This window comes from Erpetoichthys calabaricus, chromosome 17, assembly GCF_900747795.2.
Source record: "Erpetoichthys calabaricus chromosome 17, fErpCal1.3, whole genome shotgun sequence".
Taxonomy (NCBI): Eukaryota; Metazoa; Chordata; class Cladistia; order Polypteriformes; family Polypteridae; genus Erpetoichthys; species Erpetoichthys calabaricus.
In genome coordinates this window covers 43819676-43846721 of record NC_041410.2, presented here as the reverse complement: position 1 = coordinate 43846721, position 27046 = coordinate 43819676, and the positions used below count along the sequence as shown (strand labels likewise).

At 37.2% G+C, this 27046-nt stretch overlaps 1 protein-coding gene across 8 annotated transcripts in view; it reads right to left on the bottom strand.

The window, feature by feature from the left end:
* The window catches only part of LOC114668041 (inositol hexakisphosphate and diphosphoinositol-pentakisphosphate kinase 2-like), a 300171-nt gene that overhangs the window by 53140 nt on the left and 219985 nt on the right, over positions 1-27046 (bottom strand). For 5 of the 8 annotated variants that reach the window (XM_051920820.1, XM_028823642.2, XM_028823634.2 and 2 more), the window contains exons 21-26: positions 24317-24431; positions 21986-22093; positions 21613-21729; positions 15001-15141; positions 14786-14879; positions 5978-6103 (exon numbers count right to left, since the gene is read on the bottom strand). In XM_051920820.1, coding sequence (XP_051776780.1) covers positions 5978-6103; positions 14786-14879; positions 15001-15141; positions 21613-21729; positions 21986-22093; positions 24317-24431 — 701 coding nt within the window. The remainder of the gene's footprint in view (positions 1-5977; positions 6104-14785; positions 14880-15000; positions 15142-21612; positions 21730-21985; positions 22094-24316; positions 24432-27046) is intronic. The other 3 variants (XM_051920822.1, XM_028823637.2, XM_028823641.2) reach the window with 1 other exon arrangement.

The following is a 27046-nucleotide window of genomic DNA, read 5'->3' as shown; positions in this document are numbered from 1 at the left end:
GGTAGGAAAAATGTATACAGTACTTGGTGTTACAGATTCAAATCAAATGCATGTTTTTATTATAGTAATAATAATAATAGCAGCTCACTACTCAAAACGGGGAAAGCCTGGGCTCGAACCCACAACCTTTTACTTACGAGGCAGCGGCTCTTACCTCTGCACCAGCAAAGCAGACATTTTGACTTTCTGTCGATTGATATTTGGGCTTCAGTTTTTACTCACCGACAGCAACATGTAAACTGAATGATTTCTTTTTCTTTGGTTATATTCTTGAATAAAAGTGCACTTGTTTAGTTATGCCCTTTGTGAAAGTGTTTATTTGATATTTGGACTTCAGTCCTCACACATTATACACTTCACATCAGCATTTTGTCATTATTACTATAACATGAAAAACGTTTGTGTTTTAGTTATGTGTTCAACATTTCTTGCCTCACATGGAGAACTTCAGCTGCATCGGTGGGGGATGGGATAGCAGGTTGCTTGCAAAACAAAGACGCTGATGAAAAGGGAATTTAAGGTGGCCTGGAATTACGATTTTCTTCGTAGGCTTCAGGGATTCTAGTGTTAGTGGATAATAGATTATTAACAGAAATTAGTAGGAATGCAATGGGCATACACTCCACAAAATAGCCCATACAGTAGTTTTACTGAAACCTCCCGTCAGCGAGAGTCAAGCGTGATCTTTCAGTTGCATGCACTGTAAATCTTGATAGTTACATGTCTAGAAAATCATGGAATACAGAAAACAACCATACAAATAACTTTCATATCAGGAAAATTAAAATGAATGATATATAGTTTTCAGTATTAATTTGTTGATATTTTATTATAACATTTTATTTGCCTGTTATTATCTATTAATTGACATATTTGTAGAGGACGTCAGAGTGTAATAATTATAAAGTATAATTTATTATACTATTATAGCACATAATATCTTGTATTCATTTTCATCATTTCAGACACAAATACTAGGAAGAGTTAAAACCAAATTAAGCAAGCAAAAATTGCTTAATAAAATACAAGTGGAAAAAATACTCAGAGCCTATCATCTTTATAATTTAAACAATTTCCATTCCTTATTAACACAACAGAAATACCTTAATGGAAAGTGTCAGCACATATGCATTCAGTAATGAAGACTGGCTAATACATAATTTCTGGCAGTGTTTCCCAAGGTAAACAAATAATATTTGTTATAATTTTTTTGAGATTGAGTAAATATGTATTTTTGCAACACAGTACACTGGAGTGGCATGGTGGCAAAACTCTGAAAACCAGTGTTATGATATTGGAGTTTTGGACCAAATAATTCTCATGTTTAAACTCTAGGGATACATTTTCTTTTATTTTCTATCTGTAAAATTTTTTATTTTTTTCTCATGCATTTTTATTTACTGCAGGCAACACCATTTTGGCAGTATTTTCAATGGAATATGTCACCTTGTTGTTAGCAACAGGAATTTGTGAATCATTTCCTAGAGGAAAGTGCTGCTTCCAGCATCCAGGACTCTAGATTTGTATTGAAGCTCTTTGATAATATTTAGTGCTCCAAGAGCTTTAGAAAAATGGAACTTTGCATTTTCTTGACTTTGATATCAGGCTTTGGTGATATTGATTTCCTTTGCCCTTTTATTTGACTAATTCTACATCTCCTGGTTCTGCTTCCTTGCCTGTGTCCAGCTTTGGTGGTACAACTGACATCTCACCATTCAACTTTGTTTCCTGTTGCCATTACAAAAAAATAAAATACAGGTTTGCATGTTCTGTCTGTGACAATGTGTACTTTACCCGTTTCCTTCAGTCTCCTACATACTACAAATATCTATTTTAAGGTTGCTGGTGAATCAAAATTAGGCCAGAGTGACCGAGTATGACGCAGGGTGTATTGCGCTGAACTAGTATCACTTTCCATTTCCAATGGAAATTTTCACAGTTTCAGTGAAAATAAATGCATTTACAGTCACTTTCTGCTAGCTCCATTACATATCAACATTTAAATGTAACCAGGAAAGATAACAATTATCCCAAATAAGAATGAACTTAAATTAAATAAACTTTGCTATGATTGTGCTAATCTTGACCGAATTTTGTATTTGATATTAAAATGAAGGTAAAAATTTGATCAGTTTAAAAATGCTATGGTAACACTTCAGTTTAAGTACTGTAAAAATGCATCTAGTACTGATTTACTATTATGTAACAAGACCTTAACAATCACTTCTTAGTAAAGTGTTTATTCATCTCTGCAATGTGACCTACTTATAAAACATCACTTTGAAGTAGTTTGAGGTGGCTTAACACTAGAATTACCAGAGCCTACGAAAAAACTCGTGAATCCGTCCCACCTTAAATCGCGTCTTAAATCCGTTTGCACCTCTCCGCCAGAGTCCTTTGTCATCTAAATATGCTGATAAACAAAAGCTACTAGCAGCCAGCTATTCCATCCCCCCACCGACTTAGAACGAATTTCTCCTAGCTCATGCCTTGCCTTGATTTGATTATCTGGGATTAAAGTGGAGTTTTATAGTGGAAATAATATAGTGTTATTTGGAATACACGCATTTCATGTGTGTTCCGTTTCTATAGTAGTCTGTGCAAACACATTTTTGAAACAGAAACGCTTTTCATATTCTAATAGTAAATGACAAAATGTAGGCATAAACTATATAACGTATGAAGCCTGAAGTCCATATATCAAAGAAACACTTTCACAAAAGGTACAAATAAGAGAACACGTGCGCTTTTATTCAAAAATATAACTGCACAAAAAAAAAAGCCGCGTTAGCATGCCACATTGACACTCTTACTACAACCGCCGCGGTGGCGTAATGGTATCAGCTCCTGACTGGGAATCAGAGGGTGGCGAGTTCGATCCCGCACGGCTCCACTTCGAGAAGTGAACTGCTCTTATTCTTACAATTTTAGAATAACAACATAAATTTGATTTCAGTCTGTAACAGCCGGTGTAACTTATGATACTGGTAAAGGTTAGCTTTTTTTTTTAATTCACTTTTCATTCTCGCAGTCGCATTCAGAATCAATCCATACAACCCCATCTGACATAAAGACGCGCTATAGGTCTGCAGTGTACCACGATGCATACTACCTCCCCTCCCCAAAAGGGTTCTGACACACAAACGCTGGCGAAGCTGCCTTCTTCGTATCTCACCGTCACTTGAAATCAGCAGTTCTTAGCATTGCACCACACAAGCTGTCGTATCAACCACCAACTGTAACTTGCTTTCTTTATTCTTCGGTTATAGTCTTGAATAAAAGTGCACTTTTATTTATGTGAAAACAGCTGTGTCAGATGGGGTTGTATGGATTGATTCTGAATGCGACTGCGAGAATGAAAAGTGAATTAAAAAAAAAAAAAAAGCTAACCTTTACCAGTATCATAAGTTACACCGGCTGTTACAGACTGAAATCAAATTTATGTTGTTATTCTAAAATTGTAAGAATAAGAGCAGTTCACTTCTCGAAGTGGAGCCGTGCGGGATCGAACTCGCCACCCTCTGATTCCCAGTCAGGAGCTGATACCATTAAGCCACCGCGACGGTTGTAGTAAGAGTGTCAATGTGGCATGCTAACGCGGCTTTTTTTTTGTGCAGTTATATTTTTGAATAAAAGCGCACGTGTTCTCTTATTTGTACCTTTTGTGAAAGTGTTTCTTTGATATATGGACTTCAGGCTTCATACGTTATATAGTTTATGCCTACATTTTGTCATTTACTATTAGAATATGAAAAACATTTCTGTTTTAAAAATGTGTTTGCACAGACTACTATAGAAACGGAACACACATGAAATGCGTGTATTCCAAATAACACTATATTATTTCCACTCTAAAACTCCACTTCAATCCCAGATAATCAAATCAAGGCAAGGCATGAGCTAGGAGAAATTCGTTCTAAGTCGGTGGGGGGATGGAATAGCTGGCTGCTAGTAGCTTTTGTTTATCAGCACATTTAGATGACAAAGGACTCTGGCGGAGAGGTGCAAACGGATTTAAGACGCGATTTAAGGTGGGATGGATTAACGAGTTTTTTCGTAGGCTCTGGTAATTCTAGTGTTAACTGAGACACATTTCTCTTAATTTTACTTATTTAGTAAAATCTGTGTTCTTCTTGTAAGAAGTAATTTTATCATCATGTCAATATGCCACACTGCACAGAGATGAATAACCTATCTAATGATGTATTATAAGTGTTATGAAGACTAAAGAAGCCTTTGTTAAGGTCTTGTTACATAAGAGTAAATAAGTAATAGGTGTATTTTTTCAGTACCTAAAGTATTACCAATGCTACAGTTAAGGGCTTGAGATGCAGAACAATTTTGTTATTGTTGTCAAATTTATTTGATAGTATAAAAATACCTTACAACTAAATAATATTTTCATTTTTATTAACTTTTTTATGTCAATTGGCCATAGTTTAACAATTAATGAACAAATATTGTTAGTTCCTGTTTTAGTTAATCAGTTTCAAACTACTTAGTTTTCCTGTGTGTTTATGAGTACTAATTCTGTATTTAGTAATATGTAAAATTTACACTTGTATTTTACCTGAGAACTTGTCGTAGTGCTCTGTGCCAGCACTTTAGTGAAGGACTCCATACTAAGTAAACAACTGAATTTAACTGAATCAAAAAGCAAGTTATTTTTGGTATGGTATTTGGTATGGTTTGGTATTATCTTTCAGGTCTAACAAGTATATAGTGCTAGACATGAATATTTAATGACCTCTGATGAAGGGAAACATGGGGTGGAAGAATAAAAGTGATACCCTGTCACTTACCCTGATGACAAGTGATATCACTTCCACCACAACATCACTAGCCCTGCCAGTATTTAAGATGTCAGTGAACCGCAAGTTGTTGTTCAGTACTATACCAGCTTTTGAGAAGGACAGAGCTCCAAACTCAGAAGCTTAGAACACCTATCAATGGTGACCTTAGACATCTTTATTCAGTGAAGTACCATTTTTCTTCTCTGGACATTTTTTCAGTTAAACAGGGATTCCTCTGGGACCCTAACACTTCTTGTGAATCTCTGTCTATATCTTATCTTTCACAATTTATATAGGTGTAATTCACTATTATAAGTATTGTTTTTATTAAATTAAAATAAAAATGAATTATGTTCGAGAAAATAAATACACTGTCTACTCTTTCACACATATACTACAAGCACTCATAATGTAGGATGCAGACATTAACCATCAATAAACGTAAAAAAGTTATTTGAAAGACAGCTTCATGCACAATATTAGTAATATGTCATCCTTTATGGTAAATTTACACAGTACTGGGTTTACTTATTGCTACATACAGAATGTGATTGTGTTGATGTATTTTAACATAATGAAGCCTTCAACTTGTGCTGAACATAATATAGTTAATTAATATAATATTGTTATACTTCCTAGGTATTATCTATGAGCACTTCTGAAGAACAGCACAATTAAACAGGTAAAATATTTTTTATACCTATTCTGTTACTTGATTAAAGCTATCATTACACTTGTCTTTATATTAGAGAGCTCTTTTACGTTGTTTTTTTTAAGATACATAATTCCAAAATATGGACATCAATTTTGAATATATTTTTTAGATTTTATGCATATCCATTTTATGCCTTTTAACACCACACTCATTAAAATTTAGAACTATTGCAATCATTAGTTTTAGAGAAAACAAATAAATGAGTAATTCCAATCAGTTTATGTAATATTTTAAAATAAGCTCTCCAGCGAGACTGCTAAGCACCCATTATCTTTGTCTGAAGTAAATAAGCTGTACAATGAAGGCACATTAAATATATTTTATTGCAGATGATTTTGTAATATAATAACATATCACATGTTTCCTTTGGGAAAATCCATGCAGATAAAAGACTAAAATCATAAATATCCCCATAATCATGCCCAGCTATATACCCTAAAGAGAAGGATGTAAAAGCCTATAAACATACCGTCCTTATAGGAAAGGTTGCTGGAAGAGAATTTTTTGCGGTGCATACGTGCGTAGTCCTGCAGGTTGGGGGCACTAGAGGACCCCCCTAGAACATTGGTACTGAAGAGCCCTGCACATTGGGATCCTGTGTGGGAGGAAGGGAAACAGGAAGGAAGGAGGGAGGGGGTAGATTGGTAATAATATCACAACATGCCGTTATTAACACACAACACTGATTTCATTTAGAATGCAGAAAAAATAGGGAATTGAATCCTGAATAAGCAGCAGATCCTTAAAGTAAGTCAAAGCAGATGACACAATTATTCTGTGGGCAGTTTAGTATACACAAATTGAATGCAAAATAGAGGAAATGATAGAAAACATTCTGTAATATGCAAAAACACTGCTTCCTAAATTTAAATTTGATGGAGCAAACATGTCAAATTATCTTTCTTGTACTCAAGACTACAATGTAGTAGTTAATGAAAATATTAAAGAAGAGAAAGAATTTGATGTATCTGAGAGAGTCCATAAAAAGGAGCAAACAACATTTTGTTTTGTTGACACAATGCATTAGGATTTTGTGCATATTTTTGGAAAATTATAGCACTATGAAATATGGCCTTTTGAGTACATTGAAGAATAATTTAACATCTTGTTCACTGGCACATCAGATCTGTGGATTTTTCAGGTATACTTTTACAATAATTTGGTATTTGATCCAATAATCACTATTTCGTATATACTGTAAACAGGAGCAATCTGTTTGCATAATTTGTAGCACATCAGAATAATTCATGACATAACCATTTTAAAGGATTGATTAAACATTTTGTACAGTTTATTGAGTAGGTGAAATTAAAATTGTGCAGTTGAAAAACTAGTTACATGATACATATAAATAACACACTGTGTGGAGAAGATTGAAGTAAAAAAAAAAACTATTATAATTTTGTATAATATTAGTTTCAGCGACCAGACTGGAGTTCTACTCAAATAATTTAGAATAATGCTATAGTGATGCTTCGATCAATTCTGCCACTGTCTGAAACCAGCCAATTTTCATTCCAAAAAACTAGATTGGGAATCTCCACATTGGCCGATCTTAAAAATATATATATATTTTTTTGCCTTGCTTTCCTAAACATTTAAACATTAATAATGAAGTTGTAGTGCTCTTCTTGACAAACTGTTAAAGTACTTGATGAAGTGCACATGTACTTCTGTTGCTGAAGAAAGCCTGCAAACAGGGAGAGGAACATTGCAATTTTTGCGCTGAGATTCTGGGATCCAAGGAGGAGTCCTATACATTTAATGTCTATTGCAATTATGTGTTTTTTGTTAATATTTTTCCATTTATTAATTATATATTGTAGTCCTATACTCTTATGTTTTATGTATTATGCTATGGTATGCTATTATACTGTGGTATTATGCTTTGTACTTGGGGAAGTTGGGTATTCGAGGTTCTATAGGGATTAAGATACTTATTAAGGTTCTGTGGGATCCTGACCAGGTCATAAAAGTGATCAGTAGTTAAGTAATATAACAGTGAGACTTCCTGTTTAGCCCTTGTAGAGGGAGACAACCTTTGTTAAGGTATTCAGAGGTAAGCATTGCATAGTGTTAAATCCTTTCACAAGTAGACAGCCTTTACTTGGGAATTTAGTGGCCAGGTGTTCCAGAGATTGACAGATTCTAGAAGTAATTATTGTGGGATGTACAAGGAAAACAAAGTTAATTAGCTCAGAGACAGTATTTACATATTTCTTTGATTAATCTTGCCCACCAACAGAAAAGGTACCTTTGAAGGCAAAAGTGCCTTTTGGGACACTTTCAAGATAAAACACTGACCTTGCATTATAACAAACATTACAAACCAAATTTATCTTAATTAATTATACATTTTGAGAGATCCTAGGGTGGCCAAATATCTAGGAATACTTTTTCCCTAAAATTGCACAGAACACAAAGATTCCCATAACGCTCAGCACAAGGAATGTCATCAGCAGCAGCACAAGGAAGGTCATCAGGAGCATGAACCTTCTAAAAGTAAAGTAGCAGCTAAGAATTTCTTGTCAGATAAAACGTTTTCTAGTTCCATAGGCAACTTACAGTATCTGGTTCAGATAGTCTGGAGAGAGTATTTGCCTCGATATTCATTTCTTCATAGTTACATGTGATAATAAAATTAAATCTTTTAAAGAATTAACCAATCTTACTTGTCTGGAATGTAAAAATTGATCAGGTTTAAAGTATATCAAGTTCTGAAGGTCTTTGTATATAATAAAAGAAAACTAACTGACTTCAAGCCAGAGGTGCCATTCCTCCAAAGCTAATTTGGTCAGCAACAATTCTATATTACCTATGTCATAATTTTGCATGGTAGAAGGTAACTGTTTTCAAAAGAACGCACAAAGATTACAGTACCTATACAAAGTATTCACCATTTGTAATGTTTTTGCATGTTATTGTTGTACAACATTGAATTATAGTGAATTGAATTTGTCTTTTTTGACACTGATTAACAGAAAAAGACTCTTTGTCAAAGTGAAAATAAATCTCTGCAAAAAGATCTAACTTAATTACAAATATAAAACAAAAAATAATTGAATGGATAAGTATTCAACTCCTTTAACATAATACATCTAAATTATCACTGGTGCAGTCATTAGTTGTCAGTTATAATCATCAACATTAAAAGAAATAAACATTTGAAATACATCAGTCTGTGTGTAATGAATGACTCTAATATACAAGTTTCACTTTTTGAATGGAATTACTGAAATAAATCAACTTTGTCATGATATTCTAATTTTATGACCAGCACCTGTACACCTTTTGCAAAATATTTACAAAAACAAAAACGTGATACATGTCTCTTTGATGAAGCCAATAAGTAACAGAAAATGTTCCAACTTTAAACTACAGTAAGTAAAATAAGTCACACCTGAATGTCACTCTATGTGTACATTTCCTATCTTAAAATTAGAAAATGTTTATTTTGCGATAACTAAAATAAGCTGACAAATGCAAAAACACAAAGATTTCTGTCATTTAAATATTGTTAATGGAATTTGGGTCCTTTTTCGTGATGACTGACTTGTAAGCCAATTTAGACTTCCAAGAGCCATCTTCTTGGAGTTGCGTGCTTAACTGGAGCCTATATTACAGAGAACATGCAAAAACTCTGGTTCCATTACTTCAGAACGTGACTGATGTGTCATTGAAATTTGTAATAAATCAGGATTTTCTGTTCACTTCACTGTCCTGCTGTCTAGAGTTGGGATTTAATTTCGAACACAAAAAAGTCCTTGGACTTCTGCATGGTCAAAACATGTTGTAACTTTAAGCCAATATCCATGTATTTTTGTTTTATAAATTCAAACCTTTGCATAAGCAATCGTTCACTCACTTTACAGGTGTAAATAAGTTTTATACATGAGGCCTCAAGTCTGAGTCCAGTACTGATATTTATGACCCAAGGTTGTAATTGCTGCCAAAGGTGCATCTACTAAATACTGACTAGAAGAGGATGAATATTTACGTAATCATTTATTTGGTGTTTGTAATAAATTTAGATCACTTTGCAGAAATCTACTTTCACTTTCATATTAAAGTCTTTTTCTGTTGATCAATGTCAAAAAAGAAAAATTCAATCCATTCTGATTCAATAATAAATGTGAAAACGTTCAGATGGTGAACATTTTTTGTAGTATTACGATCCTTTTGAGGTAGAATAGAACCCACTCCAAAAGGCATTCATGTCCACTTCGAAATGCAAAGAAGAGTTAGGATGATAGAAAACTGAGGCAAAGTTAAAGAGATATTTCAGAAGAACAAAAGAGTGTTGAGCCTCATTTGTCCAATAAAAGTTTTGATTTCTTTTCTTATTTAAATCATTGGTAATAATTAGCACAGTCCTTAATCACTAGACCCTTTTAAGACTCTCTGGGGGTTTCCAATCAAGAACAGTAGTGACTTTAGTTTATTCAGTGCTCCAAGCAGGTATGAGAAATATTACATACAATTTATGAAACTCACATTTTTCTAATTTTACATACAGGTTTTTTTTTTTTTGTTATGAAGGTTTTCTGGTACATCCCTAACATGTTTAATAGGTCCAAACTATTAGAAAAGATCAGAATGTTATCAATATAAACTAAAACATAACACAGAATGACATCAATATAAACTAAAACATAGTACAACACCTCAAAACAATGTCATAACAAGGTCTGGAAGAAAGCTGGTACATTTCTGAAACCCAGAGTTGTGAAATAATGAGTACCACTACTTTGTTACTTTACTCAAGTACATTTTTCAGCAATTTGAGTACATTTTATTTAGTGCTTTTACTTTTACTCCTCTACATTTTAGATCAAGTACTATATACGTTCACTTCATTACATTTTCCAACCAGTCCTTGTTACTTGTTACACAGATCAGAATATTAAAAATTAATTAAAAGGCATTTATCAGGTCTGTTGTCAATTCAGGTTATAGTTCTGCATTGCTCAGACACAACCACTAGAGTGCCATATATCATTCAAAAACAAAAATCACAATAATGCTCCTTCCACTGCTCATTTGGTAGGTTGTACACACACTTCCTCCTCACTGCTGAGACATGGAAACTGAATTTGCACTTTTCCCAAGGTCGTATTTGAAAACATTACCTCTCTGCTTTCAAGAATTTGGCTTCAAATTTAAAGAAGCATGTTGAAATAAGTGTTTTTCCTCTTAAGCTATCTTATATGGAGACCCTGAAGACTCAAAAATGGGTCTTTTTAATCTTGTGCAAACAAGATTTTTAAGGCACAAGTAATATCTTGATAACACAAAATATGTATCTTGTGAGCAATATCTGTATGCACAAGATATTGAGTCTTGGATTCTTACCAGCCCAATTACTGAAATGAAAGAACCCAGCTGTAATGGTTGCGTGGTAAAGAAAGATCTAATGGCCCCGAGTAGAGTGAAGGGAGTGATGCCTGCGTTTTGCTGTCCTCAAGTTATATGAGTGCTAATAAAAGGAGAGTCAGCTTTCTTTCAGGCAGAGATAAGAATGTTTGTTGCTACATTATGGAATTTGAGCTGAGGTAAAGCTAATAGAACATTACTCTTCTGACCAGAATCTGCTAGAGCCATAATGATTAAAAAAATATAGGTGACTAATTAAGCAAATATTCTGCAGTTAAGTACTGATGATGCATGATTGTATTTACATGATTCATTATTCTATAGTCCCATTCCACAGCAAAAATATTGCGAGTGTTGTTTAAAAATAAAATACAGTTGTTCTCTAGACAAAACCTTACACCTTCTCATTATTATAAAATGTAGTTTGCTTTTGGTACTTGATTACTTTTTTTGTAATCAATTTTTTATTGATGTCAAAAAAACAAATATTAAGGCAAAGCACCTGAGTAGTACTTTTGAAAGCAGACACTTTTTTTTTCCTTTTACTTAAGTATATTTTCAGTAAAATGTATAATTTCTGAGTACATTTTACTCTGCCAAAACCATACAGCATCACCCTATACTTACTGTGTCAAGATCATGTTTTAAAGGATGTTTTCTTCTCATCACAATTTCCAATATATACCAAATTGTAAGCGCTATGGTAACCTATCCTTCTTTTGGTTAAAGAAAATCCCCACTCCTACAGGGCTACTAGAAAGTCAAATTAACCCATTCTTAGGATTCTCCTTGACATATTCCTCCGTAATAAGTCATTTGCTTCTAGGTAAAGTATGAAGTTTTACCTTAGGAAGGGGAGACTGAAAACAACTAAATGACAAAAATAGTAATTTCAACATAGAAGTTCTAAAGACATTTCTTTACAATTTATTGAGCTTCTGTAAAAAGCCAACTTTCCTCATGTGGACAAATACATTTCTATGAAATTCAAAAATCCACATTTCTTTTGTTTCTTTGAAATCCTTGTTGGGCAGGTAATCAGAGGCTCTTTATTGGTATCATCAATGACTTGTGAAAGTTTTTCAGACAAATTATTAAGTCTCTGGTAAAGACAGATACAGTTTTCTAGTAACTGTAAAAATGAAAACAGAAGTCGGAAGTTTATCTTTTTTAAATCTGTGACCTTTACCTAGGCATACTTAATATCTTTGAAAACTTGCTTCATCTCAGAGTCCACAGTCAGACAGCACTGTTTATGAAAATTAGGGGTGTGCACTCTGGATAGCGAGGGGCACCATTTACATAACTCAAGTGGTGCGCACTCTGCACCTTTCTATTACTTCCCCGCTATGGACAGCAAGGGGATTTGGTGATGGTAAAAAGATGCTAGTGTGTGTGTGTGTGTGCTTGTATTCACCTTGAGATGAGGTGATGCCCCATTCAGGCATTGTTTCTGTCTCACGCCCAGTGCTTGCTGGAATGGGTGCATCCCTGGATTGACAGATATAATCATTAAACATCCATCCTTTTCAGAGATATTGTGGCAAGGTGTCCTTGGAATTTAATGGATGTTCCTGGCAATTCACAGGAATGTTTTCTCACCATGACGATATCTTGCACCGCCACCTGGTGGAATATTCCATATTTACGTAAAGTATACGTGCAAGTATAAACAGTACAACGCTTATGTAGCAGTAGCATCTGCTGGAGCTGGCCTAAGATGGAAATTAAGCCAGCTTACTCACTTATGCACAATAATAAAAGGACGGAGGTGCAGAAAAATCTCTTTTTGGACTGATGACTCAAAATATGAAACATCTGGGTCCAACAGAAGACAGTTTGTGCAGCAAAGCGCTGGAGAAAGGAACATAAATGAATGTCTGCTAGCAACAGCAAAGCACAGTGTAGATTCCCTGCAGGCTTAGGCTGCATTTCCACAAATGCAGTTTGTAATTTTATCTACAGGTAGATTCTTATTACTCATGCAATACCTCCAGGGACACGTCTGATTGATCCCAACTTCATTCTACACCATGACAGTGACCCCAAACACCTTCTGTAGTAGAACTGCATCGAGTTTTCCAAGAGGCTTGGAACAACCTACCATGCACATACCCTCTGAAACTGCATAGACGTACACCTAAGAGAATTACTGCTATTTTTAAGGCAAAGAGCAGTCACAACAAATATTTCTTTCTTTTATTTTTTCTGATTAATGCACTTACTAGGAAGTTTATTGATGATTAAAAAAACTTTATGGAATTATTTTTGAAAGCATTCCAGCTTTACAACATTTTTACAAGTGCACAAAACTTTTGCACCGTACTGTACAGTATATACAGCATACATATATATATATATATATATACACATACATATATATATATATATACACACACACACACGCGCGCGCATATACAGTGTGTGCATGAGTGTGTGTGTCAAAATAGTCTTGTTAGCTAGCTAGCTTTCCCATTATGAAGAGGTCATTTAAAATGTTTTCATCCCTTTCCCTATTCTTATAGAACTTCCAAAGGACATTACCAACCGAGTATAACACAGCAACATTGTTTTATCAGATGACATATATTCTGATATATCAGCAAAATAAGTAAAAAGTGGGTCAAAGTGAGAAGAAAAAATATGGCAACGAGGGAATAGGTAACATAAATAACTCCCTGTATGTCATATTATCTAGGAGACTAGACTAAACATTAAACAAGCAATGCTGCCAAATTTCCAATGACTATTTTTTAACACTAAGATATTAGTTTTAAATCTTTTTTACTTTTTGTTTTGCTGTAATTGAACAAACTTGGAATTAAGAAGTTACCTGATCAGGTTAATGATAGCAAGACAGTCAATTATTGTTTAATTCTAACAAATGCTACTACTTTTTCTCCGTTTAAAATTATAACTTAATGCAAATGACAATGACAGCTTGCCATTTTAGGATCACTAAAATTGTACAGGATCTCTAAAATATAATGCAGATTCAAAGACATTGTATACACTCAGATTCTAATCATTAATAAATGCCTTTACTCCAACTTTATTCAAACCTGACATGATGCACAATAAAAAGAAAAGAACCCCGCTGAACAACGGTCACAGTTAGTGTGAAAATGGGATTTCTTCTCTTTTAGTTATAATGCCAAGATAAACACTGGAGAAAAAGCAAACTAAAATATTACACATAAAACTGTTTAACACAGGAAGGTCAATTTACTACAAAGAAAAATGAATCTATTTTGCAAATTGTGTTTCTCTTCCTGGAAAGCATCAATCAATTATTCAAATGGAAAAATCACACCATATTATACAGCGTTTGTGCAAAAGATCAACAGATAAAGGCAACAATTAAAATTGACATACTCTTAGTTTTTAAACTTAAAGAAAATATTTGTTAATCTACTCTATAATAAAACATCAAAGGATTGTGTGTCCAGTCCCTCAGAGCAATCTGATTGGTCAGTTTGGCTTTAGTGATACGACTAAAGAGGAAGTGTGAGATGAACAAGGAGGAGTAAAGGCGCACACTGAGACATTTTTCTTCAAATGGAAAGGCGCCTTGAAAATAATGACAGCCTAAGAAAGTCTTTATATGAACTTGACAGGTACTGTGACTAGTATTACAAAACAATAACTGTAAGCATTCATTCAAACACCAATTTTACTAATCTGCTTTAATAATCTGTCTATTTCTGGAAGAGTATGAATGTATATTCAAAAAGATGCACAAATAAAATTTGTTAAACTATACCAAATCAAGGTATCCATTTTTGGTCTGATAGAGCTTTTCTCAGATTTATATCTTAAATACTACTTTGATAAAAATATCAACAAAAAACTATAGCTATATTATGAGTGCCAAATTTTATTAGTGGAAATTAAATGTACTAACCCAAGCCACTCTGCTTCATTTCTGGTGACTGTCGAATATATGATGGGAAAAGTCGGTAGCCTCCAGATTTGGAAGAGGAAGTTTCAGACAAGACCTGGAATATATGATTCAAGGAAATAAGGGAAATATACAGCAATGAGGAAACAGAAACAGCAAAATGAAAGTGACAAACAAACTTTCAATTACTTTGTTGTGACTTATTTCTTTTTCCTTACCTCCATTGAACTGGTTTTTCGATTGCGAATTAGTGGAGACCTTCTCTGGATGCTTATTGGCTCAGAGAGAGGCAATGATCGGTCCAGCTCATCCCGGCTCAGATCTTCTAAGCTACCAGGATCAGTTAGCTTATTTTCATTCTGCCAATCAAAAATTTTAATTTAACTGAGCAAAATGCTCATTTAATAATTTATTTTACTATTTTTTTTATCATAACAGCTTTAGTTGAATAGTAATTAACTTGGTGATGCTTATCCAAATAAAATTAATATATATTTATTAAAATATATTGGGTCAAAAACAATCATCATTCCCCATACATTTCCCAGAAAATGAATACAAGAAAAACACTTAATAATAATAATACATTTTATTTATATAGCACCTTTCCCATGCTCAAGGAGCTTAGACATTTATTAAATTAGAATAGAAAACTCTTCAGGTTAAGATGCTAAATTTACATTCCATATAGGTTGGGACAATAGATGGCGCTATACCAGCACTATACCCGACACAGACAGATGCTGGAGGCACACTGATCAAAGCACACGCTTTTATTTTATAGTTCACACAGCACAATGCACCATAAACAACTCACAGCAGTTTTTTCTTCTTTATTCTTTTCCTTTTATTGCCTCCTCTGCCACCTCCACTCCTCTCCCACAAGTTCTGTCCTCTGCCTCCCGACTCCGGCTCCCTGAATAGAGTGAGCTGTCCTGCAGCACTTCCTGGTGTGGCAGAAGTGTTGCATGGGCTCCCGGAAGCACTCCGGGTATACCTGGTTCCTGTTCTGGCAACACTTCTTAGTGTTGCGGAAGTGCTGCAGTCCATGGCTCGGGAACCATCCAGGCGCCCCCTGGCAGTGGCCACGGCCCCCAACAGGGTTGAGCTTCCAAGCTCCGTGGCCCCCATGCAATTCAGGAGAGCTGCCCTCTTGCGTCCTGGGAAAGGAATTGTCCCTCTCCCAGACCTTTGCTTCTCCAGGCGTCCTGGTGGGGCAAGGTCCCCAGTCGTCTGTCACAAGGTTATGATAAGTATTGTTATGAAATCTGGTAGTCTTAGTTTCGACTGACCTAAACCATTTACCTGCTGGGTGGAGAATGAACAGAAGGTGGGCAGAGTTCAATCAGTGGAATAACAACGTAATGACTTCATTTTTCACACTGGAAACAGAGTGCATACATAGTGACAAAGTAACATTCAAATATATTAGAAGCCATAGCCACCAGTGTCTGTGACTGCTGTTTTCTTCAACAGCGATGATGCCTTACAAAGCTTTGATGGCAAAAGTCAAAATACATTCAGTAAGGGAACCCACACAAATTATTTTCTCAGAAAGAAAAACTACTGGTGGGCTTTCTTGACTATAACAGATATGTTGACCTTTCACATTGGAGTAATAGGAAAAAACAGTACACCAGAACCAGAAGTTCTTCATATTTACATTCTGTCCATAGATATACAAAGGATGTATGGGGCACTCTAAAGAAAACAATGTATTCTTTTCTTATAGTGTCACCATGTTCTACATATAGGAAATATCAAATATAAAAATTATTCAAATGTGTGTTGCACAAATATCAAGATATATGGCAAATGTGTCTTGCTTATTATACAGTAGGCTAATATAATGGGTAACAAAAATTTAGATTTTTTAGTTTGTTAAATAAGACCCATAATATTTAAAATGTTTTTATATTAGGATTATTCAGATAAGATGTAGCTTTTAAATAACTGAACTGACCACTGCCATGGGGGACAGAACAATTCCTGATTCTCAGCTTCCATTAGTCCATCTGTTAAAAAATACTGCTCAGGTACAAAGTTATTTCTCCTTCTCGCTGGCCAATTCATTTGCTATTCCGCTCAAGCCTCCCATCCAGGTAATGAATCCTCCTCCTTCCTGGCTGGGATGCCTGTTCTCCTCTTACAATAGTTATATAGACTTGTATAAATATAATTAATGTAATATATTTACTATGGAGAAACACAAAACAAGGAGTTCCATAGAATTTAATTGAATTCAACTTTCCAGACTATAATTCAATCAAACACTTCTGGAGAGGCCTGGAAATAGCTGTACACAGGCAGTCACCATCCAACCTGACACAGCTTGAGAAGACCTGCACAGAAGGATACCAGAAAATTTCCAAATCTAGATGTGCAAAGCTTGACCAACCATTTTCAAGAAGACACCAAGCTGTAAACACTTTCAAAGGTGCTTCAACAAAATACTGAGTAAAGGGTCTTAATACTTGTGTAAATGTGTTTTGTTTTTTTTTAATTTAGCAAAATTTTCTACAACCTGGCTTTTGTTTTGCCATTCTGGGGTATTGTACAAAAGCTCATTCCTATCACTCAAAAAAAAAAATAAAATAAAATAAAGACTACTTTAATTGAACTAAATTTGTGCCTACAGCTTTTATTCAGTTTCTGTCCATTGTTTGCAACCTACATGCTTTCTTCACAAGTACTTGCTTGCACGTGCCCGATTTTACAGAAGGTAACAGACTTGTACTCAGTTCTGCTGTAGTAATCATTGACTTCATGTGACCATAAACTGTGCAGATAAAATTTACCCCTCAGCTCATATACTATTCAATGTATACCTTTAACTTTTGCACAGTTCTTGTCACTTGATTGCACATTATGCACATCCTTAGTCTTTCCCTCATTAGCTTGCACAGGATGTCCAGAGCATACATGTGTATGATGATAATAATACAACCAGGCCATATCTTATGAGAAATAATGCAAGAACCATTGCAAAAAAGTGCAATACGAAATAACTTTTGTAAAATAGAGAGAGAGGTTGGGAGCATGCGCTGATACAGCGCATTGCCGCACCCATGACATGACAAACCACTCGGATTGGGACTCAAGTGTAGCCGCGCAATGGGTGACACTGCAGTTTGTTTTTTTTAAACAGTGGCCAGAGGGTTACCGGCGGGCCAAGCGTGTGGTGGCATCGGCTGTTGCAGAGGCAAAAACTCGGGCATGGGAGGAGATTGGGGAAGCCATGGAAAACGACTTTCAGTCAGCACCGAGAAGGTTCTGGCAAACAGTCAGGTGCCTCAGGAGGGGAAAGTGGTGCTCCACCAACACTGTGTACAGTGGAGATGGGGCCCTGCTGACTTCAACTGCAGACGTTATTGACCGGTGGAAGGAATACTTCAAGGATCTTCTCAATCCCACCAGCATGTCTTCCTTAGAGGAAGCAGAGCTGGAGGACTCCCTTGGAGGGGGGGGGGCCCGTCCATAACAGGAGCTGAGGTCGCCGAGGTAGTTAAAAAGCTCCGAGGTGGCAGGGCCCCTGGGGTGGACGAGGTTCACCCTGGGTTCCTCAAGGCTCTGGATGCTGTGGGGCTGTCCTGGTTGACACGTCTCTGCAACATCGCAAGGACATCAGGAGCAGTCCCTCTGGATTGGCAAACCGGGGTGGTGGTTCCCCTTTTTAAGAAGGGTGACCGGAGAATGTGCTCCAACTATAGGGGGAATCACACTCCTCAGCCTCACCGGTAAGGTATATTCAGGAGGGGGAGGGGGCATGGGAGTTTGCCCAACCAGTCCACATGTTTTTTGTGGATTTGGAGAAGGCATTTGACCGTGTCCCTCGAAGCATCCTGTGGGGTGTGCTCCAAGAGTACGGGGTACAAGGCTCATTGTTACAAGCTATTCAGTCCCTGTACAGGAGGAGCAGGAGCTTGGTCCGCATTGCCGGTAATAAGTCGGACTCGTTTCCTGTTGAGGTTGGACTCCGCCAGTGCTGCCCTTTGTCACCGATTCTGTTCATAAGTTATATGGACAGAATTTCTAGGTGCAGCCAAGGAGTTGAGGGGGTCTTGTTCGGTGACCTCAGAATCTTGTCTCTGCTATTTGCAAATGACTTGGTTCTGTTGGCTTCATTGGACAGTGAACTCCAGCTCTCACTGAAGCGGTTCGCAGCCGAGTGCGAAGCAGCTGGGATGAGAGTCAGCACCTCTAAATCCGAGCCCATGGTTCTCAGCCGGAAAAGGGTAGAATGCTCTCTCCGGGTTGGGAGCACAGTGCTGCCTCAAGTGGAGGAGTTCAAGTATCTCTGGGTCTTGTTCACAAGTGAGGGAAGAATGGAGAGGGAGGTTGACAGACGAATCGGTGCAGAATCCACAGTAATGCAGGCTCTGCAATGGTCCGTCGTGGTGAAGAGAGAGCCAAGCCAAAAGGAGAGGCTGTTGATTTACCAGTCGATCTACGTTCCTACCCTCACCTATGGCCACAAGCTTTGAAAAGTGACCGAAAGAGCAAGATCGCAGATACAAGCGGCCGAAATGAGTTTTCTCCTCAGGGTGGCTGGACTTTCCCTTAGAAATAGGGTGAGGAGTTCAGTCATCTGGGAGAGGCTCGGAGTAGAGTCGCTGGTCCTCCGCATTGAGAGGAGTCAGTTGAGGTGGTTCAACCTGGACACCTCCCTGGGGGGGTGTTCCGGGCATGCTCCACTGGGAGAAGACCACGGGGCAGACCTAGGACATGCTGGAGAGATTGTATCTCCCGGCTGGCCTTGGAACGCCTCGGGGTCCTCCCAGAGGAGCTGGAGGAGTTGGCTGGGGAGAGGGAGGTCTGGGCTTCCCTGCTTAGGCTGCTGCCACCGCGACCCGACCTCGGATAAGCGGTGGATAATGGATGGATGGATGGAGTGGCCAGAATGCCAGTCCTGCCACCAACCCCCAAGTTTTCCCTGCAAGTTGGAGGACCTGCTTGCAGGGCTGGATGCAGATTAACATCATACCCAGGACGATGCGATTGCAGTTTAAGGGCCTTGCTCAAGGGCCCAATGGAGTACAGTCACTTCTGCCGTTTACGGGATTTGAACCAGGAACACTTCTCATTGCCAGCGTAGATCCCTAGCCTCAGAGCCACCACTCTACTCATTTGTAAAATAACACAATAATTTTTTTTGAGTGTTGGGAATAAGCTTCAGTACTACTGAGTATTGTTTGATGAGGGGAATAAAAGATTTTTTTCATAACCCTGCAACATAACACAATTTGTAAAAAGGAAAGTGGTATGAATACTTTTTAAAGGCACTGTGAGATATTTGCTACATAACATAGTTATTTGCTGTATAAACTGGACATTTGACACTTAAAGGAGTCGTTTTCTATATGAGCCATTACAAGATATAGACAGCAAATTAGACATTTGTCATATAACTGATATTTGAAAAATAAGTGAAACATTTGGACATGTAAGTGGAAAATATATCATATAAACTGGATATTTGGCATTACAGACACCCAAACCCCAGACACACAACCTCATTAAGTATCGCGTGTAAATACAAGGTGTATTTAAAATAAAGTACCTCACAATCAGGCTTATTTGTAATAACACACAGGTAACTTTATTCTTCCCTCTTTGCCTGTTCCTTCCACTCTTTCAATGCATCCCTGTCTTTTTCATCCCCTTCTTCCTATTCTCTTACCTTTCTTTCTTTTGCTACGTCTTTCCCCTCCAGATGAGCTATTTCCATCTTCCACCTGACTCCAGCTTACCTGGATGAAGTTGAGTGGCTTCTTTTATCTTAGACACAGGAATACTTCCAGTGCTAGGGCATAGTGATAATGGATTCCTGATAATGGATTCCTGAAGTATAGAAGGAATTGATATTCTGGCATACCAGCAGCAAACAATGGAGGAATATTACCTGGTTGGGAGGCCAGCTTAAAGGACGAACGGGGAGTAGAATTATTACATACTTACTGCTTACTTACATACTGCTAGATAGCAGCATCCTTGGGGACAGGTACACCCATGGACAACTAAAATTGTATGCTGGGGGTTGTAGTGCTGTACAACTACCCTGTGTGGGTACCTGAGTGCTACCAGGAGGTGCTATCTCTGGCTATGCTCTGTGGTCTTTGGGACTTCTGATTGACTCAGAGTTGCATCCATCGGGCTATGCCCTGGCAACGGAAGTACTCCCAGGTCCAAGATAAAAGAAAACACCCAGCTACATCCAGGTGAGTTGGAGTTGGGAGGAAGGCGGACGACGCACGCCTGGAGGTGTGAAAGGAGAGGAAATGACAAAGAAACTGACTGGGGAGATTCCAGTAACATCATGGTGCTAACTTGTCTCAAAATCACATGACAGCCGCACTTGAAATAAGTCTCAAAGCTGCACTTTGAACACAAGCGTTTTGAAAGCTCAACACAGTGTCAACACGTGAGTACCAAGCAGCCCATCACTAGTTCACTTTGGAACTCTTGTCTGAAAAGACATTCCTTGCAATTATTGCTTTACTACTTTTCAATTATACAGGGTCACCGGGTAGTGCCCCAGCTCTTTATCTTAGTCTAATCTCTTACAATATATACATGCATTTATTTGATGAGTTTTTGTAAAAACTCATTTCCTCCTGGGAAAAAACTAAATTTGAATGAATGTTCCTTCTCTTTCAATGCATCCCTGTCTTTCTCATCCTCTTGTTCCTATTCTCTTACCTTTCTATCTTTTGCTATGTAACTGTTTATCTTAAAAATAGGGTTAAAACGTCTGCCTTCTGAAATTTTAGTTTACACTTTTAAGCCATTTAATACATTCATTCCTTTACTCAGCTATCACTGCATTTTACCTCAGCAGAGGCAGGACGAAATCCAAACCCCATAGGTGCATTCTCCTCCTCTTCACAACCCTTCACTCCAGGACTAAAGTGCAGCTCGACATGAAATCTCTCCTCTGATGAGGCTTCCTGTAAAGAAAAATGAGAAGTAATCTCTACAGCTTTATATATATGCTCCCATAACTATTGCAAAAAAAAAAACAAAAAAAAAAAAAAAAACCTGAATTAGGATTTATACTTGATGAAACCATATGTCTGACACTTAAATTAAACTAGAAAAGCATGTTGTGTTTTGTAGTGTAGTGTTTGCTCCCAAGACATGCATTACAGCAATAATAGTACATTTCATACAATACTAAAAACATAAAATAGTATGTATGCTCACCTTATTATTGTCCTCATACAGCATTATTACAATCTGTGTCATATAATTTAGTTCTGTGACAGCACTAAGATAGTCCATGGCACGCTTCCACTGCTGGTCTGTCAATTCCTGTTGGAAACATCACCAGTTGTGTTACTTGACAAAATATACTCTGATGAAATTCTAGATATTGCAAAGAAAATAAGTACAATACTATCTATTCATTTTACTAAAAGAATGCTGCTTGAATCTTGGCATTAGCAACAAAAAGATCTATACTACAAAAATCCATATGCCTAAAGCAAGAAAAGTAAATTTTACATTTAAGAGAATTTTTAAATTAAAATTTTTCTGGGCATGTTTGCATAAAACTATTGATGTCATGTCCATCTTTCTGCATGACATAACTTGGCTCCCAGTGGACCAATTTGATTGAAATTTGGTACACATATTCTTAAAGGAAATTTATCAGAAAAGTTAAATTTTTATTCAGATATTCCAGAGTGAACTGTACAAATTTTTACATGTCTATATAAAATATCACTGGAAGATTTATGAACAAGAGAAAATACCAACAGTGTAATTGTACCCATGTATAAGGAAAAGAGAGATGTTCGGGATTGTGGAAACTATAGAGGAATAAAATTAATGTCACCAAAAATGAAAATCTGGGAAAGGGCTATGGAGAGAAGGCCTAGGAAAGAGGCCACAACAGGGGAGGAGCAGTTTGGCTTTTTGCAAGCCACAAGAACAACTGATGCAGTTTCTGCATTGAGAAAGCTCATAGGGAAGCATAAGAACAACAGAAAGGCTTGAATATGTGTTTATTTATTTGAGAAGGCTTATGGTAGGATGCCACGTTAAGAGGTCTGGAAGTGCATGAGGGAGAAAGGAGTACAGGAGAAGTATGTGAAGATTGTTCATGATATGTATGAGAGAGTGAAGACCCAGAATAGAAACAACGTTGGAGTAACAGATAGTATTCCATTTACCAGGTATCTTCTTTAAGTCCTTACCTCTTTGATCTGATTATGGATGTGTTGACAACTCATGGCATTAAAGACAAATTCCTTTAGTGCATGCTTTTTTTGCTGATGACACTGAATTGTGTAGCACCAGAGAGGAACTGGTAAGGAAGTTAGAAGAATGGAGAAAGGCTTTGGAAGACAAAAGACTGAAGATAAATATGACAAAGAATATCTGAGGTTTACTTGTGATCAGGGTTCAGAAGTTAGAATGCAGAGAGGACTAGAAAACAGTGACTACGTTGAAATACCTAGCATCAGTGATAGCCCAAGATACAGAATTGGATGCAGAGGTAACCCACAGAGTGCAGTGTGGATTGAACAATAGGATGAAGGTGTCAAGAGTATTGAGCAATTGAAGAATCAAGGTGAGGGTTAAAGATAAGATTGTTAAGACAGTGGTAAGAACAGCAACGATGTATGTAGGGAGTAGTCCAGAGATCAAGTGTAATAGATGCCACAGGCTATTGCCTAAGTGAATTTGGAATTGGGTGGAGTGTGGATGAGACAACAAGTCAGAAAGAAGGGAGACAGGTAGAAGGTGTAGACAGGGAGAGGTCTGATGGGTCCTTTGATTTTTGTTTCACTGCCCCATTTGTTGTGTTTTGCCTCCAATGGTATGTAACCTTCTTTATTCAGTTATAATAAAAATGCTCTGATGGTTATACTGTAGTGTTTTGTTTATTATTTAAATGTATCTGTGGTTGCACGGATTCTTTTTTATATGGTTCACCGACATTTTTAAGTGGTTTGTCAATTATGTTCCATTCTTTAGAATATAAAATAATGACTACATTTGTTCACCTCTATTAAAATAAATGAAAATATTTTGTGATTATTTAACCTTTAGTTTTTAAGTAAGATCACTTTTCTAAATTCACAAATATGGTGCACTAAAATTGACATAAATGGTAAGGAAATGGTAAAAATAACTAAATCTTAATAAAACAAACATCCATAGACAGCAATTACTGCATGTTTTAATAAAATCAAGTTGCAAGTTAATTTTGCAATATCAGAAAAATCAAGCTTCTTTTATACTTGATATATCATTAAAAATTAATAGACTTTCTATTGGATAAAGAATTATTTCTTACTAATAATAATGTTATTTAAATAGTTTCTTGAGCATGTTTGTGACAAGAATGACATTTACAAAGGAAAAGACAAGTCATTTTAAACTGAATGGGTTTACAATTTACCATATAGCAACAGCAAGATTTCCAATTCTTAGTCAATGTTTGGCAATATAATGCTAAATGAAAATAATTTTCTTTAATTAAAGAACTAATCCAAACAACCTTTTATTAAGATTTGTAAGACTTACATTGAGAAGGCCCCCATAACGGAAGAGACTGAGAAGAGAGTGGACATGGCTCTCACTGGTGAAATATAATCGTGTCCTCACATGTCGACCTGGGGACATCACTCCACGAGAATATCTAAAAAAGTTCCATACTCAAAAACTGCTCAAAAAACTTATAATTTATTAAACAAACATAAAACTATAACATCAAAAAAAACAGTCTTAACCAATTTCTAGGTTATATCATTTAAAGTGTCTGATGGGCATTTATCTCACTTGATCTAAAGGTAGTACAGTATAGGAGCACAGCAAGTAGCAATACTGATTCATATTGCTAATTTTGGAGTGCTGGGGATATTTATTTCTTACAGCAAACAAACATGATTGACCAAAACTGTACAAATTGTACAACTACAGTATTTTAAGGTTGCCTATTATCTTAACAAATTATAACACAAAACATGTATTTGTTCACAACAGTAAACAAATGAATGACAATACTTTTAAATTTATCATAGGAAAGGAAAACCTTACTACTTTAAAAAATTTAAAATAATATATTCTTTTTACTTTTTTTTAGCATTTAAAACACATGCTCACACATTAGGTACACTTTCCAAGATGACCATATCGAGGCAGTCATAATTGTAATCACAGTTATGCAGCTGCGTTGTTCTTATGTGTGAGTGGATGTTTCTTGCGTGGAGGGCTTCTGTTCTCCTCATCCTCATCTGAGTTCACCTCTGTTATAGCACGTCTTTATTTGAAAACAGCAGTGTCAAATCGGGGGGAGCGTGAATGTAACTGAGAGAATAAAACTGAATTAAAAAAAAAAACACTAACCTTTACAAGTACCATAAATTTACACTAGCTGTTACAGACTCAAATCAAATGTTTGTTTTTATTGTATAATAGTAACAATAACAGCAGCTAGATCTGGCTCAGTAAATCTAGGAAGGGCACGGAATCGAAGCCGCCACCTGTTGATTACGAGTCTGCAGTTATTACTACTGCACCACCCAAGCGGTTGTGTCACTTTCGCACCCTAACCTGATTTCTTTTTCTTCTGTTATATTTTTGAATAAAAGCGCATTTGTTTTGTAATACTTGTACCTTTTCATTACCACTGCACCACCCAAGCGGTTGTGTCACTTTCACACCCTAACCTGATTTCTTTTTCTTCTGTTATTATTTTTGAATAAAAGTGCATTTGTTTTGTAATACTTGTACCTTTTCTGAAAGTGTTTATTTGATATTTGGACTTTGGTCTTCACACATTATACACTATAACATGAAAAAAGTTTCTGTTTCAGCTATGTGTTCACCATTTCTTGCCTCGCATTTCCTGTCATCCTACATTTACCCAGATCATTGAAGACATGGAACACACATGAAATGCATGTGTTTCAAATAACGATATATTATTTACCCTATACAACTCCAGGCACCTCACACCAAGATAAATAGACTTGAGCTGGAAAGAACTTTTTGTCTGAAGGTGGGGGGCTGCTTGTGCTGATCGACACATTTGCAAAACAAAAGACACTAATGAAGAGGTGCAAAGGAATTTAAGGTGGCCCGGGACTATGACTTTTTTTGAAGGCTTCAGGGCTTCTAGTGTTAATAATGCAGCCCTATTTCATGCTTATCAAATAGATTTCAGTATGTCCGGAAATTTGCTGACAGCACTCCATTATTTCACTCAGAAGTTAAATACTGCTTCTCATATGACTCAGTTCCCTGACCTTTACTGTTTTCAATTTACATGCTTCCATTTGGAATGATCATTAGAAAACAAAACATTAATTTTTACTCATATGTAGACAACATCCATCCATCCTCTTTCGCTTATCCGAGGTCGGGTCGCGGGGGCAGCAGCTTGAGCAGAGATGCCCAGACTTCCCTCTCCCCGGCCACTTCTTCTAGCTCTTCTGGGAGAATCCCGAGGCGTTCCCAGGCCAGCCCGGAGACACAGTCCCTCCAGCGTGTCCTGGGTCTTCCCTGGGGCCTCCTCCCAGTTGGACGTGCCTGGAACACTTCACCAAGGAGGTGTCCAGGAGGCATCCTGATCAGATGCCCGAGCCACCTCATCTGACTCCTCTCGATGCGGAGGAGCAGCGGCTCTACTCTGAGCCCCTCCTGAATGACTGAGCTTCTCACCCTATCTTTAAGGGAGAGCCCAGACACCCTGCGGAGAAAACTCATTTCAGCCGCTTGTATTCGCGATCTCGTTCTTTCGGTCACTACCTATAGCTCATGACCACAGGTGAGGGTAGGAACATAGATCGACTGGTAAACTGAGAGCTTTGCCTTACGGCTCAGCTCCTTTTTCACCACGACAGACCGATGCAGAGCCTGCACCGATCCGCCTGTCGATCTCACGCTCCATTCTTCCCTCACTCGTGAACAAGACCCCGAGATACTTGAACTCCTCCAATTGGGGCAGGATCTCGCACCCAACCTTGAGAGGGCACTCCACCCTTTTCCGGCTGAGGATCATAGTCTCGGATTTGGAGGTGCTGATTCCCATCCCAGCCGCTTCACACTCAGCTGCGAACCGATCCAAAGAGAGCTGAAGATCACGGCCTGATGAAGCAAACAGGACAACATCATCTGCAAAAAGCAGTGACCCAATCCTGAGTCCACCAAGTCGGACCCCCTCAACACCCTCAGGGGGTCTGGTACCCCATACTCTCGGAGCACCCCTCACAGGATTCCCCGAGGGACACGGTTGAACGCCTTTTCCAAGTC